At 37.8% G+C, this 18,985-nt stretch overlaps 1 protein-coding gene across 1 annotated transcript in view; it reads right to left on the reverse strand.

Moving 5' to 3' along the window:
* The window catches only part of LOC104611913 (O-fucosyltransferase 31-like), a 64,892-nt gene that overhangs the window by 33,826 nt on the left and 12,081 nt on the right, over positions 1–18,985 (reverse strand). Inside the window, exons 7-9 of the mRNA XM_088890770.1 lie at positions 7,530–7,638; positions 4,140–4,211; positions 3,872–4,003 (exon numbers count right to left, since the gene is read on the reverse strand). Coding sequence (XP_088746896.1) covers positions 3,872–4,003; positions 4,140–4,211; positions 7,530–7,638 — 313 coding nt within the window. The remainder of the gene's footprint in view (positions 1–3,871; positions 4,004–4,139; positions 4,212–7,529; positions 7,639–18,985) is intronic.

The following is an 18,985-nucleotide window of genomic DNA, read 5'->3' on the forward strand; positions in this document are numbered from 1 at the left end:
ATATCCATTGTTTTTTTATAGGAACGGTAACTTTAATCAACTTATAAAGAATTAGTACATAGTTCTAGTTCCCAAGAAAATGGAAACTGACCCCCAAAAGACTTCATTCTTAAAATTCAGCCCAAAAGAGTTTGACCCAAGTCCAGGTGAATGAGTCTTGGTGCTGCATGGAAGGAAGAGGCGAGGCAGAGACAGGTGAGGCCAGAACATTCACATCCCATGAAGCTGCTAGATTGCAGGACCTCATTTCACTCAAAGCGTAACAACCATGCGAGATCGTAAAGCCTGTGAGGCTACTGCCTCGTGAGGCTGCTAGGTCAAGATTCTAGACTCTGAGCTTTGAGTTCGCGAAACTAATCTACAAGGCTCCTACTAGACCAAATCATGAAGCTCTTCCATTCGCCTTGTGATTTCTTCACCCTACAATGCTTGTTGACTTGATCCGTTAGAATTTCTCTTTGTAACAAACAAGTTTCTTCCCAGAGACTACCATCAAAGTTTGTTCATTTATAATATTGTAACAAACAAGCTTTGAATCAAATAGAATCTCTCTTGGCATTCCTATTGTCTTTTTCCTCTTTTCATTTCTCTTGTTGTGCTTGTTTCAAGCCACAGATCCCCCAAAATCCTTTCACCTCCTTCTAGAGCAAAGGTCCAACGTCATCTCCTTTGCGGGTTGTAAAACCGAAAGGCTGGTGTTGGCACTATTTCATCTCTTGTTGTTTCAATGTCTTGTTGTCATCAATTGTCTTCGGTGAGACGAACATTGTTTAAGGAGCTCCCTTCGGTGAGACGAACATTGTTGTTTCAATGTCTTGTTGTCATCTCTTGTTGTTTCAATGTCTTGTTGTCATCAATGTCTTGTTGTTTCAATCCCTTGTTTGGATTAAAGCATCTGCCAAACTATTGGCTTATCTTCTCACCTATCTAATAGTTACACTCAAGTCCCTTGAAAGACATCTAATTTCCCTCATAGCTTGCCTATGAGTCCAAATCCCCATGCTACCTATTTGAACTTTGAAGCCACACTATAACCAATTTGGAGCTCCCTTCCACTTCAATTTGCTGAAGGCACAATTGTCTTGTCAATCTCAACCCTTATAATAGGGCTAGCACTTCAGCCTTTTTTTTTTGATAAATAGCTAGCACTTTAGCTCTTAAGAGAGTCATCCTCTTTTATGGGCACAAATTATAAAGCAACAACCTTCCCTTCTCTATCTCTTACCATTCCACTTATCCCAAAGGGCCTCGATTGCCTTGAGAAGTCCCATCAAAATTTATCTCTTATCATTCCTCCTAAAATCATGAAAGGAGAAATCCTTCAACAGATCAAAGGTTTTTAGCTAATGGACCACCTTAAAGAGACGTTATTGATTAACTCTTTGATTTACCCCGATCTTGAAAGATGTGATGTTGTGGGCAATTTCGGATTAAAGTGTCATATCCATTGTTAAATAAATATATTGAATTTGAGTTCATTAACTTAACTTTTAGAATGGTTCATTTTAATTGAATGATAATAATTCCATTTTCAAAGTTTTAAGTTTGAATTCTTAAATAGTTATTAATTTCTAGTCTTATAGTATTCCATTCCTTTGTTGAATTTCACTTCATTTGCAAATTACTCCATTGGATCGAGATATATAGATAATAAATATCCATCCATTGATGTTGATACCTTGGTTCACACAAGTGTATGTCAATATTTTTCCTTTTTTTATGATAAGAGATATGTGGTAACGTATAATTTCATTAAAATAGAAGTGCCCACACATAACTGGTGGCTGTACAACAGGAAATTACAATAATCAATAAAATAGACTACTTCCCCTTTGGTGTTTACAAAAAGATTTTCATAATCAAATAGATAGCTATAATCTGATCCAACCATTCTTATCCAAGCTGCTCACTAGGAAAACAGTTTGCCCACCATTTTTGGCCGCACATCCTCAATTTCACAGACATTGTCCTGAAAGACTCTTAAATTCCCCTCTGGCCATAATATCCAAAAACATTGTTCCTGAATAATTTTCCAAATGACTCTCCCTTTTGCTCAGGCCCTGGAGGTGCCACCGTTTCAAAAAGCAAACAGCCTAAACACTTTCACCCAGATGTTACAGTGAAGCTGCAATGCAATAACAAGTGATTCACAGATTCTTGAACCCTATTGCAAAGGACACATTCTGCTGAATCAATCCCCACACCTCTATTCAACAGGTTATCCTTAGTGACAATCTTATTTAAGTAGGAAGACCAAACAAAAAAAGATAGCTTTGAGGGAATTTATTCGCATCATATCATACCCATAGGAAACTTCTCTTCTTCCTGGGTCAACTTGTTATAAAAGGATTTTACAGTAAACTTCCTGGACCTCTCTTCCAACCACAGTCCTCTGTCTTTCTGCTAGGATCAATTTGCATATTACAAAGCTTCTGAAGCAAGCCTGTGAATGGTTCTATATCCCAATCATTCAAATATCTTCTGAGAAGCAGAATCCATACACATTCATCATTAGAATTCTGCATGGTCTGCCAATCTCACTTCCTTATTAACTGCTATCACAAACAATGTTTTAAAAGCACAGGGCGAAAAAAGCGCAAAGGCCATTTTGCATCCTAGGCACAAGGTGCAAGGTGAGGTGTGTTCCTTTTTGAAGAAAGGTGCAAAATATTAAAAAAACAAAAAAAAATTGCAAAAAGGCAAAAATATTGCAAAAATATATAATAAATTAAGAAATATTAAAAATAGTATTAATTAAAAAATCAAACTTTAATTTTAAACTAAATGTTTTGAAAAGCCTGTTAGCTCAAATTAAAATACATAAACATAACCTATAAAACACGTTCAAAGTGAAAAAATGCAAAAATAAAATAAAAAATAGCATACAAAACATATTCAAGCATGTCAAAACCTTTAATTTCATTATTTCTTTCCCAATTACACTATTTAAAATAGCTAATGTGATATTAAACATCTTTCATTCCTAATTCTACGAGCCACCTTTGTACCAAGACCCTTGAGGCAAGCTCATGTAATGGTCTTAAATTCTTGAACCCTACAAAAGAATGATTTTACAATTTTAGTTATCCTCTAAAAATATCCTTATATAGAAAAGAGCAGTAGGCACATCAGGTGCACCAGGCATGTGCCTCTTGAAAGTGCTGCGCCTGGGGCCTAGGTGAGGTGCATACCCTAAAATGTGCCTTGCCTGTGCGCCTTTTAAATCACTGATCACAAATAGCTCCGGGAATTCATCATTCAAGAGATCATTTCTGCACCAACAATCCTTCCAAAATCTTATCCAGATTTGTTTCACCTGCTTCACATTCCTCATTTCTTAAACCATATTTTGCTTGAATTACTCTTCCACAAATTATTCCCTTGTTACCCAAATCTCCAGTACCATTTGCCTAGTAAGTCATATTATATTCTATTGATCAGCAAAACAAGTCGTGATATATTGTTCAATAATAAATCTTCAATTATCTATTTTTATGTATAGATAAATGATAAATCATGTGCTTGGGAGTTCCTGACAATAAATAAACCAAGAATTTACCAATGACTGCAATTATAGAGAGACATTGAAAGTAAAGCCTACTAAGAAATATGTAGAGAGAGAGAGAGTGGAGCATAGCATTACTAAGAAATATTTAATGTCTTGATATGAAAGAACTAGATGGTATAGAACACAAATAAGTTTCAATGCAGACTTCAATTATGTCCCAGAATCAAAAGGATCATACTGCAGGAAACAAACAACATTAACTATAACTGGGTTTCTTTTATGGTGAAATGGATTATTTGCAGGTTGAAACAAATAGTGTGCATCAAACAAATGAACTAATGGAGATTACACACTTATACTCACTTAATATAGAAGTCGATTATAGTATCATTGATGAAAGTCTCTGGTTGTAATAGTTCAACATCTCTCTTACTAATAGAAACAGCATCAGGATCCCCTTTTGGATAGATAACATCTTCAAAAGGTTCATCAAAACTGGACATTCAGATCTATCAGTACATACATTCACACAATAGTATAAAAGCAATCTAAGAAAAATTCAACTAAACATCACATATTTTAATGCCATTGGTATAGGAAGAGTGCAGAATAATGTCATACTTTCACTTACTTAGGAAAGTAGTGTTTTGAAGATATCATGCTGTTTTGCTCTGCAAAATCTTCTTCCCTCACCAAATCAGTACTGCAAAGAAATTAATTTAACCAAAATTAATTAAAAAATAGACAAAAGAACTGTAGCTCAAGAATTACAATTCTGGCACAAGGAACAAGGAATTGCAAAGACAATATCCCTGTGTGCCATCTTCAGTGTTTTAAAAGCACAAGGCGCAAGGGCCATTTTGCGCCTGAGGCGCAAGGCAAGGCGCAATATTAAAAAAAAACAGCTAAAAAGCAAAAAAAAGCAAAAAAATCAAAAAATTATAAAACATAATATTAATAAAAATATAAACTTAAGTTTTAAAATAAATGTTTTAAAAAACCTATTATCTAAAATTAAAATACATAAATATAATATATAAAGCACATTCAAATGAGAATTTAAAAATGAAATCAAACATATAAAACCCCCACTCTCTTTTTTTTTCAATTGCATCAAGTAGCTAATGTGACATATTACATTCCTAATTCTATGAGCCACCTTCGTGCCACGCCCCTCGAGGCAAGCCCAAACAAGGCCATGTTAGGGTCTTAAATTCTTAGTTTTCACACAAAGAATAATAATTTTATAGTTTTAATTGCTCTTAAGAAGATATTTTATTTGGATGAATGAATGAACAACATTACCAAATAGGGAATTCTCGAAAAACTAAGAATTTAAGACCCTAACATGGCTTTGTTTGGGCTGGCCTCGAGGGGCGTGGCACGGGGGTGTCCGGAGGCGGAGCCCCCAGCCCAACGGCCAGACTCAAAAAAATGGAAAAAGCAGCAAATTTTCAAAAGGTGCATGCCTAGGTTAAGGCGCAAGGTGCACCAGGCGCACGCCTAGGCGCACCAGGCGTGCACCTTTTGAATGGGATGCGCCTAGGCCCTGAGTGAGGCGCCTACCCTAAAATGCGCCTCGCCTGTGTGCCTAGGTGCGCCTTTTAAATCACTGGCCATCTTGTACACTTCTTCCCTTATTTTGTACATTATTATTCATAAAAAGATAATAACCCAGCTAGTTTTATTCAGCAACTGGTTGCCAGAATTCTGCAGGAAAGATTGAAACTAAGAATATAACTTCATGATATAAATGACTAAAAAACTTTAAAGGACATTCATAGAGTGCAGGTATTGGAATAAGATCTTTTACACATTGATCAACAATATGATCTGTTTTATGCATTGTCCACATGTAAATTCCAGGGTGTAAATGTTATGCCTGTAGCAACTGAATATAAAACCAAGTTCAAAAGAAGAAACAAATTGCTCAAAAAGAAGAAACACAATTTTTATAAGGGCATAGGGCTAACATCTTTCCATCTCAAGCATTGTGGCCATATGGAATTCAGTTGCATAGAAGTTTGGGAAGAAACTGGCTGTTAAAGAAAAGGTTTACCCATTCAAAGGACATAAGTAAATCTACTAGGAATTTCTAATTAAAACCTTCCAATTGATTTGTCTTTGTTCTCAATCCTAGTGTCAGTAGCTGCAATGCCTTGGGAATGATTTTCTTGGGTATTTGTCTAATGAGGATGGGAGTGAGTGCCTCATTAAGTGCATTGAAGTCAAAGTTTTACATCCAAGGACAAGGATGGAGTGGCTTGAAGACCATTCTTTATTGAACAAGGCTTCGGTGGTCAAGTGGTTGTTGATGTTTGACAATGAATAAAACACACTATGGAGAGTTTATAGCAAGCAGTTACCATTGTTTGGAGAAGGATTAGCAGCTGCACCCATCACTGGAAATGCATCTACTATTTGGAACAGTATCCTCGGAATATAAATATCTTTAAGTGGAGCAATAATCAGGCAAGGAAATATACAGAACTTATGCTCCTTATGTAAATCTCATAAAAAGCCACCCCCTTGTTTATTGTTAGTGTGATTACTTGCTGAGTATATTATGTCATTTCATCTGCTTTTTTCTCATTCTAGTAAGTGTGCACGTGCTTTGCACATGGCAATTTTGGATGATGATGATGATTAGGGGTGCAACTTGAGCAGGTTGGGTCAGGTTGAAGGTCAACCCAGGATCAACCCTAAAAGTGCAAACCTCAGGCTCAGGCAAGGCCCAATCCAAGGTTAAGCCTAAGTTTATCAACCCAAGCCCAACCCGAGCTTAACCCAAGTCATTAGGTTGGGCTTAGGTTCAGGCTGGGCCGGGTTGGGTTAGTTGGGCTTGGGCGGGTTTGAAAGAATTTATGTACATATTTTTACATATTCATCTTTTAACGGGCTTTATGACCCAATTTAAAAGTATAATCAATTGAAAATATGTACAAATTTCATTTACAAATGAACATTTACATATTTTATACATATACACACATAGATAAATAGAAAAAAAAATGATTTTATATAAATACAATAGATATAGGTATGTATTTTTTTCGGGTGGACTAAGGTCGGGTCGGGTCCAAGTTTTATGGCCCAGGTGCACCCTGTAGCCTGAAAACTCAGGCCCAACCCATGCAAAAAAAAACTTGAGTTGGGTCGGGTCAGGCTCGAGTTGGACCCGCCCTTGGAGCTGCCCAAGTTGCACCCCTAATGATGATAGTAAATAATATGTTTCCAAAATTTTCTACAATTTCTTAAATTCCAATGTCTATAAAAATTATTCTTATTTTTGTTTAATATTATGAATATATGATATTAGAAAAGTGCCCAAATTTTTTCTACGATAATGTTAATGGGAGTGGTTGTTCAAATATAAGACTTAATGAGAAGGATTTGAATGAGAAAAGTGGTTGTTCAAATTACATTCTGTCCTTGCAATTAGAGAGGGACCAAATTCAAAAAATTGGGGTATTTTTTGATGAATAAAAATCGGGGTATTTTAGTCAAACAAAAGTTCCACACTCTCATTCGAACTTTTAATAGTAGTACAGATTTGATTTGAGTTGTTCTAGGAAGTATGCCCTCCCTTATCCCAGTATGGCCAAAGAAGAGCTTTAGCCAGAGAATTCATCCATATTGTCCACATGTAAATTCCTTTGGTCTTCCTCTTTAAAGGAATTAACATAGCAAATTTTCATAATGATTGGGCAAAGAAATTCTTTAATCTACTTAACAAAAAAGAAGAATTTCTTTAGTCCACTTCTTCATGCATAATCTATAGATCCTTGTAATTCATCACAAATTTTGACCACAAAGACAAATGCAAAAGGGACTTGCTCCCTTTCTCAATGCATATTAATACAAAATTTTAACCTTTATGTATAAGTTATGTTAATTTTCAAATTATCTTTGCTAGTTCTTTACAGGAGTTAAAACAAATCAAATTATAAGTTGTTCTTTGTGGAAAAATGCAACAAGACCATACTTGCACATTAATAACCAGTCAACACAAAGAACTCACTCAAGCACAACGTTCCAGATAGCCTTGTATCTTTCATTTAATGAAGTGATCTTTTCCTGTTTCTCAGACCAGTTAGGGTCAGAGAGCACAAAAACCAACTCCAAGATGTCTGGATGCAACATATAGCACAAATTTAGTATTTGACAAATACTAACTGAGAAGTGAAATTCTGAATGAGAAGAAATGAAATAAGTTCTGATATGGTCTTAATAGGACCCTGAAAATAGCATATCATAATTTCATATTTTTATCAGTATATTTCATAATTTCATATCAATGTGGCAGCAACTCAGCCAATATGAGAACAGCATAATGTTGCTTAGACCAACTCGGAAATAGTCCTAATCCTTGTATCTAATGAGGGAGAATTAGTACATAAAAGAAATCACTAATTTGTAATACATGAAAAATGATGTTGAACTTTTTAAACAATAATAAGGAAAACAGAGTAAAATCTCAATACAATGTGGCAGTAGAAACAATATAATAACACAAAAGAAACTGTTATTTTTTGGGTGGGGGATCCAGGAAAGTTCCTAGAATGGTATCTGTCACAATTGGTCTTCCTCAAAAAGAACAAGCCTGGTCTGAATATAAAACAGTTAGGGAAAGGATAGTCTAAGATGCTTGAAAGTAGCAATTCCTAGGTAGAGCTCGGAAGAAGGGGAATTGAGAAGCTTCCTCAACAAAAAGAAGGAATCAAACATATTAATAGAGATGTTTAGAAATTTCAGCATCGAAGATACAGTCAGAGATCAGAAATTTGTGGACTTATCTACTTTCTTTTTATCAGCATAGAAGATTTTATTAGTTCAATGAAAACGTGTAGTACAACAGCTTGGGATTTTCCAACAGCACTAAATACAAAACATTCATAGTAAAGCCAAAAACAACCAATGTCTATTAATCCCTTGCTTTACTAATGAATCCGCCAGCCCATTTGCAATTCTTCTAACCCAATTGTAGGTGTTTAATTCCTTTGAGAGACATTTTATTTGCCCCAAAAGAATGCCTGTACATCCAAGGGACTTGGCAAATGCCTTTTTCCCAAGTGATGACCAGTTTTGAGTTCCCCTCTACTGCCAAGAAGCGGAAGCCAGATTGCTTGGCTAATCTTAGGCTTTGTAAAAAGGCCATCAAATCAGCCTTCACAGAGTCTCCCACTCCAATAGGTCCTGATTACATAGCCACCACCCTTCCCGAGGAATCTCCGAATACATCCCCTATACCTGCCAACCCTGGATTGCCCATAGAATTCCCATCAAAATTCAGCATTAATGTATTGCTTAGTGGAGATTTCCATTCCATAACCAATCTGTCTTAATCCTTAGAAGATTGTACCACTTCAACCCATGTTATTATATCATTCAACGGGAAAGCTTGAAGATTTTCCATTGTCTTTACCCACTGTGCCACTTTGATCTTTATAATGTCTATTACTTTCTCCTTCGATCTACTAATTTCATTAAACATTCCTCCATTCCTTTCTTCCCATATAGTTCACACCATTGCTGCCCTAACTGCCTTCCACATAATTCCCTAACTTTTCTTCAGCTGCCTCAAAAAACTTGAGCTAAGGAGACTTACCACATCTTGAAGGGGGATCCACCTGCACCCAAAGAAAGAGCAAAAGTACTCCCAAAAAAAATGTACAGAAGGGCAGGAGATTAGTAAATGGGAGATGGTTCCTACTATCATAAGAGTAATTCCACTATTAGGGGTGCTCCCCCAAAAAGAATGATCAAGCTCATCTTCAACAATTGTTAGGGGTGCTCCCCCAAAAAGAATGATCAAGCTCATTTTCAACAATTGTTCATTAGGAAATATGGGCTCTTCAGGGATTCGTAGAGTGTTTTTCTTCTCTTTTGAAAAGGTAAACTATAGTTCTTTCATTTATATATGCAACAGATCAGAGTACATAACCATAATAGTAACTTATAGAATGATGCTTCCCATAGAGAGGCACAAGATGCAGCCTCAGTTACAATTCAGCCCAAAATAGATGCTCCATTGCTCCCTAGTGCTCCCCCAAAAAGAATGATCAAGCTCATCTTCAACAGTTGTTCATTAGGAAATATGGGCTCCTCAGGGATTGGTAGAGTGTTTTTCTTCTCTTTTGAAAAGGTAAACTATAGTTCTTTCATTTATATCTGCAACATATCAGAATACATAACCATAATAGTAACTTATAGAATGATGTTTCCCATAGAGAGGCACAAGATGCAGCCTCAGTTACAATTCAGCCCAAAATAGATGCTCCATTGCTCCCTATGCACTCCTTTCTTAGCTAAGTAATCAGCTATCCCATTGGCTGATCTCCTTTGCCAAATCACCCTTATAGTCATGTTAGTGGTTAACCATTTAAACCTTTTTACAGCTTCCCTATAAGTCCAAATTACAGTTTCCTGATCTGTCAGCCACCCGACTACCAGCTTTGGTCCCCCTCAATTATCAAGTTGTCCATGTTCAGCACTTCAGCTCTCTAGCAAACTGTGCTCCCTGCCATACAACTTGAAACTCAGCATGGGTGAAGTCCCCGACTAATACAGGACCTGAGTATAATGCAATTATATGCCCTTATGCATTCCTAAATACACCCCCTATTCCTTAAGGCCCTGAATTGCCAAGGCTGCTTCCGTCAAAATTTAGCATTATTTCAGGAGGTACCCAAGTAGAGCAAGGCCTAACTTTGACCTCTGAACTTTTTGCTATAGCTTCCCAATTCTGCCAGATATCATCAAAGGAGAATTAGGAAAATAAATCCAAGGTCTTAGCCTAGTGTATAACCCCACTAGCGCTACTTAAGAGTTAAGAAGGATTCCCAAATAGCCTCCTCAAGTCATTCCTATGCTTATCATTAAAAATTCGAGCATCTCTGTTCCCATACTGTCCACACCATTGCAGCCCTAGCCCATCTCTACAGGATCCTGCCCTCCTCTTAGATCATCTGAAGGTTGTAGGGTCAAAAGGCTACTGACCTACAAAGGCAAAGACCACCTACAACCAAATAGTATAAACAACCTTTCCCAAAAGCTTGCAACAATCAGGCAGGAGATTAGCAAGTGGTAACAACTCTCAGCATTAGTTTTGCAAAGGACAAACCAATTTAGGGGGAGAGACAAAGGAATAGTCTTCTTTTTTGCAGAGTGTCTATCGCATTTAATTTTCCATGATGGAATTCCAAACAAAGAGCACCAACCTTGGGTCGGGCAGGTTTTGACCAAACTTTTTTAGATGGGAACAACAAAGGGAGGAAGCCAAGCACAAAGAGGGAAAAAAAAAAGGAAGCACAAGAGAAGTTGTCCTTTGGGTGAGGAGTCCAAACCCTAAATTCTACTATCTCTAGTACATGCATCATATACCTAATAATGCTAGAAATTGAGTAAGAATGTCATATGTAGCTTTCCACAGAGTAGTCAAAGTAGTGCACTAAGATACACCAGCATCCCAACCCTTGTTATCACTTCAATGTATACTTCCCTCTCCATAGTCATCTCCACAACCACTTACCAAGGAAAGCCAAATTCTTCTTCAATAAATTACATATATCTAATCCCCCTTTCTCCATGCTCTTGCACACAATTTCCCATTTAATCAAGTGATCCTTCCTTCCTTCACCATGAATCCCACAAGAAATCCCTCATAATTCTCTCTACTTTCAACACCTCCCTTTGTGGCATCCTAAACGCTGATAGGTAGTAAAATGGCTAGTTTAGTAATGTGGATTTTATTAAGGTTATTTTTCCTCCTAAACAGATATAACTTTTCTTCCATACTGCTCGTGGGTTTCCTGAAGTGGGGCAACCTAAGGAGTCCGATTTTTGCACTCAACTTTTCCTCATTTAGATTTATCCCAGCAACACAGCTTTTCTCAAAGTTAATCTTCAACTTTGAGAGACACTCAAAACAGTTTCACTACCCAAGTACCCATTTTGGATTTCTTGCTTTTTGGGGTCCCCTTCTCACAGAAAATGATCATATCATCCACAAACTGAATGTGAGTTACTATTGTGTTGTTCCAACCAGTCATGCACCCTCTACACAATCCCATCCTATCAGGCTCTCATCATTAACCTACTAAGTGCATCTGCCACCAAGGTATAAAGAAAAGGTGAGAGGGGGTCCCATTGCCTTAGCCCTCTGCTATCTCGAAAGAAATCCTAAACCACACCATTCAACATTCACGAAAACCAAGTAGTGATAGGTTTCCAGACATCCTTCAATCCATCCACATCACCTTTCTCCAAACCCACAGTTTCTAATTATCTAGAGTAAGAAAGATGAATCTACCATGTCATAGGCTTTCTCAAGATCCATCTTACACAAAACCTTTCTTTCTTCTCCTCTTCAAATCCTCCCCACACCCATTAGCTATTAAGATTTGATCAATGATCTGTCTACCTTGAATGAAAGCCCTTTGGAACTGGCTAATCAAAGAGAGGAAGAGCTGCTTTCAATCTTAATGAAAGCACTTTTGCCAAAATTTTATAAATGCTCATCACCAAACTAATGAGTTTGAAGTCTTTAGGCAAAGAGGCATCCTCCGTCTTAGGTATCAAGGCTAAGAAAGTAGCATTAATACCCGGGCTAATAAAATGCTCATCAGCAAACTCCTCAAACATTGCCCAAAAGATTAAATTTAATAATTTCCCAACAATCTTGGTAGAAGTCCATAGTAAATACATTTGGGCCTGAAACTTTTGATTTGTTCATTGAGAACACAGCCCTTCTAATTTCTTCCAAACTAAAATCCCTCTCTAGACATCATGCCACTTCGTCCTCCAACCTCATCCATTCCAAACCCTCCACACTAATCCTACTATCTTCCTACCTTCTATAAACTACCATAAAATGATGCACAAAACACATAGCAATCTCCTCCTGATCCATCACAGTTTCCTTATTCACTACCAATTTTGTCAGAAAATTCTTTCTCCTTCTACCATTCTTTTTGATAAATAACCGAAGTTCTAGTATAGTTGGCCTTTGTTTCTCCTTCTACCATTTGCAATCGCATCGAAGAACTTAGTATTATCAACCCCCTCCTTTATCCATTTCTGCCTTGATTTTTGTCTCCAACAGATCTCTTCCCTTAAAAGCATTTCTTTCAGCTCCTTCTATAGGTTCCATCTCATCCTCCTATCCTCCTCATTTATAAGGCCCTAACTTCCCTTGTTGCCACATTGCTTAATTAGAGAAGTCATGCTCAGTTTTTCTCCTCTATTCTTCCAAAGTGATCTCTATTCCATGCCTTGATTCTTTCTTTTAGCCTTTGTACTTTCCTATGGAATCTAACTCCTTTCCACTATACTCCTCACAAATCCTCTCTCCACCATATCTCCACCTTATGAAAGAATTCCAGGTGAGTAAACCACATGTTTTCAAATTTAAACAAGGTAGGACCACTTAAAAAATCCTTTGTTCCAATCCTAAATGAGCAGTGATCAGAAGTAATCTTGGCAAAGCCCTAGCCATCAACATCCAATAATCTTCTCATTTAGTGCTAAAAAAAAAATCTATCCAACTTTGAGCAAACAAAGGAGGCTTGTACATTGGACCAAGTAAACAAGCTCTATTTAAGTGGGATCTCTTTTAGCTCACAAGTGTCAACAAACTCATTAAACTTCCTTATGCTAGTAATTGCTAAAGAACTGTTGATTGGAGTGTTTTGTTTCATTAGTAAACCTACTCACATTAAAATCCCCCCTATGCACCATGCATCATCCCAAAGACCTTTATGTAAAAGAGTTCCTCCCACATATCCTTTCTCTCTATAATTGTTTGGCCCATACACATTGGTCAAGACCCAAGTAAAGCCATCCCTGACATTCTTAAACTTCACTAAAATCAAGCAATAGACTGTTAGTTCTTCTATAGATTCCACCACTTCAATTCTCCACAATGTGACTATCCCCCACCCCCAAATGCTCCCCAAGAAAGTACCACAGTCCAACTGATATCTTTGGAGCTCCAAACACTCCTCACCTACCTTCTATCCATTTCTTCCGATTTAGTCGCTTACAACAACACTATATTTGGTCTCTCCCTTCTCAGTAGATCATTTATCATCCTCCTCTTCCTAGCACTACACAGTCCTTTAACATTCCAATTTCCAACTAATGATCTTCATGACAACTTAGTATCTGGTCAACCCAAACCAAAATTGGAACTTCTATTTTAATCCCTCCCTACTTCCCCCCACATCATATTTCAATCTCTCTACCTCTGTCATTTTTTTTCTTTCTTTTTTTCTTCTTCCCCCTCCTTCCTTTAGCGAACTTTAATATTTGCCACTTCCTTCAATTTCAACCCTACAATTTCTACAACTTCTTATTCTGTCAAAAATTCATTATCATTCTCCATATACCTTTCCGTTTCTCTTAAGATCTTCAAACCACTCACAAACCATCTTCCAAGTCCTCACCCCTTGATCCCACTCTTCATCAGCACTGTCTTTTCCCTCACCCCTCCTCTCTACTCCCAACCACTTATCTTCTGGGTGTGTCATAGGCAATGGTTGAAGCTGTATAGTATCTATCACAGGCACAGAGAGACCATAAATAGCCTTAAACCGAATGAAATTCATACCTGGAGAGTTGGTTTCAGAAAGAATGTTAGGGCCAGAAGAGCCTGGATTGAATTTCAACCTTAAGTTCCCACTTCCCAAAGGACTGGAAGTGGGCAAAAAGACTTGAGGAACTTGACCCTGAGAAACACTTGGACCCCTTATAGGTGTACCTCTGTTCTTACATAAAGGAGAGCTCACTTCTTTATTTCAATCCTCCTAAGATTGTGGAGCCCCAGGAAGCAGTGTAAGACCATTCGATCTGCGGTTTTGTCCCCTGCCACCAGAGTAGTCTTCTTCATTTTCACCCCCCACCGAGATCTCAGACACCAATTTTACAGTGTAGAGGAGTATAAGAAAAACATAAACAGAATCTCTTGCAATATACCACCCTCTACACCCAAAATGGTATGCCAATCATAAACAAAATCTCTTCATGAGAAGTCCTTGTACTCAGTAAGATACAAAACCAAATTGATCAAAAAAAAAGTAGGATACAAAACCAATTTATCAGCAGACTACCAAATTCCACATCTCATGACTCTTCTATTCCTTTCTTTTCAAATAGCCGAACAGGCAAAAGGAGGAGCATGACCCAAGTCAAAAAATGACTAATTTACATTATTGGAAATTAAATATTTGTCAACCAATGTACAATTTGACTATATATTAGTACCAGTTAACAGATAAGAACCCAGGACTTTGAGGTTAGACAGATCAAACTCCCATACCCAAACCAATGTAATGTAGTCTTCAGGTCATTTCGATCTCACCCTCCTTTGCAGGATAGAGAGGCCTGCATTCTTCTATTAAATTTTCTCTACAATAAAAGATCTTTATGTCATGATTTAGAAAAGAAGTGGAAATTACAAAAGAAAATCTTATGGTCCAAGCATTCAGAGATCTCCTTCAATCTCCAAATAACAGTTGGGGGCTGAACAAACAGAAATCCAGGTCCATGAAAGTACAGGTACTTATTGAGGGACATCAGGGAGATGAGAATTCAGGTGTGGTGGATCTCATGGGAGGAAAAAAACATAGCCAATGCATTGGCTAAATAAGGGATAACGAGAATTAATTTGTACCAGGGGTAACCAATGTAGAACCAGTGGATTTCAGGGCTACAGGGGTACCTGGATTTTGGTGGTGGTTGACACCTTTTGTACAGATGTACTCATGTTTTATAATCAACAAAACTTACTGTTGCTTATTAAAAAAACAAATATATATATATATATAGTAGTCATCTGATAGAAGGGTGAGTATTGAAACAGGTGGATATGAAAGTAGGCAAGGTTTGAACTACTGGAACTTATGGAGATGTCATCAATCTGCGTTAATGCAAACAAGGTAGGGAAGATGGAGGAAAGGATCAGAGTACTGACGGAAAATCAGGTAGGACGATTCGTGGGCATCAAACTGGATGTGGACAATGTCAAGTAAGCATCACTCAAATGGGGAAAGGAGAAGGTAATGGGAGTGAGAAAGCTAAATGGAGGTTTATTCCTGTTTATGTCTCATAGCTGGGAGATGGCAGAGAGGATTTTAAAAACGGAATTGAAGACAGAGAGGGAGTTCAATCTGAGGATTGGTTGGTGGTATCCGGTAGTAGGAGTGTTAATAGAGCATAAAAAGAAGAGATCAGTGTGGGTGGATGTGGTGGAATACCTCTACATGGTTGGAGTATTCTCATATTTGAGGAAATCAGAAACCAAAGTTTTTGAAATTTGATGATAGAAATAGAGCTTGGGATAGACTGGACATGGCAAGGCTGTTAGTGGAGGTGGAACTGTTAATATTCCACCCAAGCTGAATATGATCTTTGCAGGAGAAAAATACGAATTGAGATTGGTGGTCGAGGGAGAAGATGTTACGTTTCTGACCATGGTGCAGGAAGATATAAGAAAAGAGGGAGATCAAAGAAAACCAAGGGGAGGAGAGATTCAAGTGGAGGAGAGGAATGGAACAGAGGATAGGCAGATGAAACAACAAGATCAGGAGGATCGAGAGTTGGAGACGAAGACTCAAAAGGGTAAAAAAAAGTATTTTTTTAGGGTGGTGGGAAGAAAAGGGTGGAAAGGGGGACACATGGAGAATAAGGATGAAGGGAAAAGGAAAATGGACAAACCACGTATTAAGGGAGGAGGAGGAGGTGGAATGAAGTTGGAAGGTTTAAGTAGTGAGTTGTCGTTTAAAGAAAGTGGGGCTCATAGCATGAGTCGAACAGGTGTTAATTCTAAGTCTTGTTTGAAAGCTTTAGGAGTGACAAAAAGGGGGTATAATCAGAAAAAATAAAGTAAAGAGGGGAGATTAAGAAATTCAAAAGGACCTCAGGAGAACTGGGTTTATGGAGAGGGAAAAAATCAGCAGAGTTAGCCTTTGAGAAGTTTGAAAAAAAAAAAGGAAGAGAGGAGAAAAAGGAAGAAAGGAGAGTTTTGGAAGGGAACGAGTGAGGTTCTAAAGCAAGGAGGTGTATAGTAAGACCGAGGGGGAGGGAGATGAAGTTACTCAATTGGAACATAAGAGATCTGAGGGAGGGGAGAAGAAGGTCTCTGGTCAGGAATTTGATTAGAAGCCATAAACCAGAAGTGGTTTTGCTGCAGGAAACAAAGCTGGAGAACTTCGATTTAAAACTGAAGAATGAAATTTGGGGAAAAGGGGGAGGAGAGTGGGTAGTTCTTAAAGAGTTGGGGCTCTCAGGGAGTGTAGTAATTCTCTGGGATCCAGGAGTTTCCAGGAAAGTAGAGAAAGAGATTGGGGTATACTCGGTGTCGGTGTGCTTGCAAGAAGTTAACAGAGACTAGAGGTGGGGTATAACAAATGTGTATGGTTCGAATGAGGAGGGAGAGAGAGAGTGGAGTTTTGAGAGGAACTGGGAGAGCTAAGGCAGAGATGGGAGGGGGTTTTCTGGAAAGTACAAAGGCTAATCAGGTTTGGGGAGAAGCGGAGGAGCTGGAAGTATGGGTTTATATCATCAGTATTCTTTTCCATTCTATGTAATGGAGTCTCATCTGAATTTCCAAGCCTCTAGAGGGTTGAAACAAGGGGATCCAATTTCCCCCCTTGCTATTTGTATTAGCAATGGAAGTGCTGAACCTTCTTATGAAGAAAGGAGTTCAAAGAGGCTGGTTAGAAGGCTCGAAAGTGGGTTTAGCTGGTCTGTATATTTCTCACCTTCAATATGCAAGATGATAAACTCATTTTTCTGAATAAATTAGTAAATCAGGTGTTAAATCCAAGAGCTATTTTGGCAAATTTTGAGATGTAGACAGGGATGAAAGTGAATCTAGAAAAAGCCTCTTGATCGGAGTTGGAGATTTGAGTAGGGAGGATATGGAGAAGTTTACAGCCGTGCTAGATTGTAAGGTTGGGGCGCTACCTTTCTTTATCTTGGGCTTCCAGTTGGGCCTAATCCATCTGTTGAAAGCATTTGGAGGCCTCTTTTAGAGAGAGTGGAAACGAGGTTGCATAGATGGGAGGCTAAGTACCTCTCATTGGGAGGTAGAATCACTTATAAGGAGTGTTCTTTCAAGCCTACCAACTTATTACCTTTCACTATTAAAGGTTCCTAAGGAGGTGACTAGGAAAATTGAAAAGGTGCAAAGGGATTTCTTATGGGAAGGGATGGGGGTCTAAGGTGTGTAGATCAAAGGAGAGGGGAGGTTTGGGGTTGAGAAGGATAAAAACATTCAACAAAGCTTGGGTAATGCCGAAATCAGTCAAGGAATTGCTATGCTGTTGGAATGTGCAAGTTCTGGAAGTCTGTCCCTGCTGTTGTTTTTTGGTCTATCTGGACTGCAAGAAACAATAGAATCTTCTGTAACGAAGTGAAGATTTCAGAGGACCTTGTACACTCTGTTAATAAACTGATTTCTTGGGTCTCTGTGAAAGCTGAGTTCAAAAATCTGAATATAACCGAGTTGTTACGATCCCATTCCCTTTGGAGTCTGTAATCTGATCTGCTTTCCTGGCCAATCTCAGAGCGGCTAGGGAGCTATTGTACTATTGCTTGTTAGTTCTAATAAACCTTTATCTTACCTTTCAAAAAAAAATTCAACAAAGCTTTATTAGGGAAATGGTTGTGGTGATTTGGACAGGAGAGAGAAAGGGAAGCTCTATGGAGGAGGGCATGGTTTAAATGTCCCTAATTTCCCTAATATTTCCACGACATATTTCCATTTCCATGGATAGCGACACGAAGTTTTACCAGAATCGACATATCCCCCAATGAACACTACCAGAACTATGTGGAGTACAAGAGATAGCTTCAACGACAAATTTCTATCTCCACTTCCATGGGTAGCGACATGAAATTTTTACCGGAATTAACATATTCCCTAGTGAACACTACCAGCACTATGCAGAGAACAAGAGATAGTTTTATAATACAAGTTGGTTTCAATATTGTAAATATGTGGAGTAACAATGTTATTGTCTGCCTAACTTACATGACTACCACTTTGAGCTAGCTCAATATTTCTTTTGAACATGAAACATGAAGTTATATATTAGTCTTTATTAGTGTAATAGATATTTGATTGATCTATTATGACCATTTACATTTTCTATGGTTCAATTTTTGCTTTAAATCATTCTATCATGAAGTTTTGAGTCTATAAGTTTAGAGGACAACTTCAGAACATAAATATTTTATCTATAGCCTTAGTTTCTTAGCTTTGTTTAAGGATTTGGAACAAGATAAAAAGGTGTGCATATACTTCTTTTATTATAAAATATCATTCTTTATTTTTGCATATTTTACAATGTTTCCACCATGCCTATAATTTTTACAATATATCCATACTTTCGACATTTCCAACATGTTTCCTATATTTGGAGGAGGGTGGTGGTTGTGAAATATGGAGTGGTGAGGCTTGAGTGGGAATCAAGC

Source organism: Nelumbo nucifera, chromosome 1 (assembly GCF_055504915.1).
Source record: "Nelumbo nucifera cultivar China Antique chromosome 1, China Antique-T2T, whole genome shotgun sequence".
Taxonomy (NCBI): domain Eukaryota; kingdom Viridiplantae; phylum Streptophyta; class Magnoliopsida; order Proteales; family Nelumbonaceae; genus Nelumbo; species Nelumbo nucifera.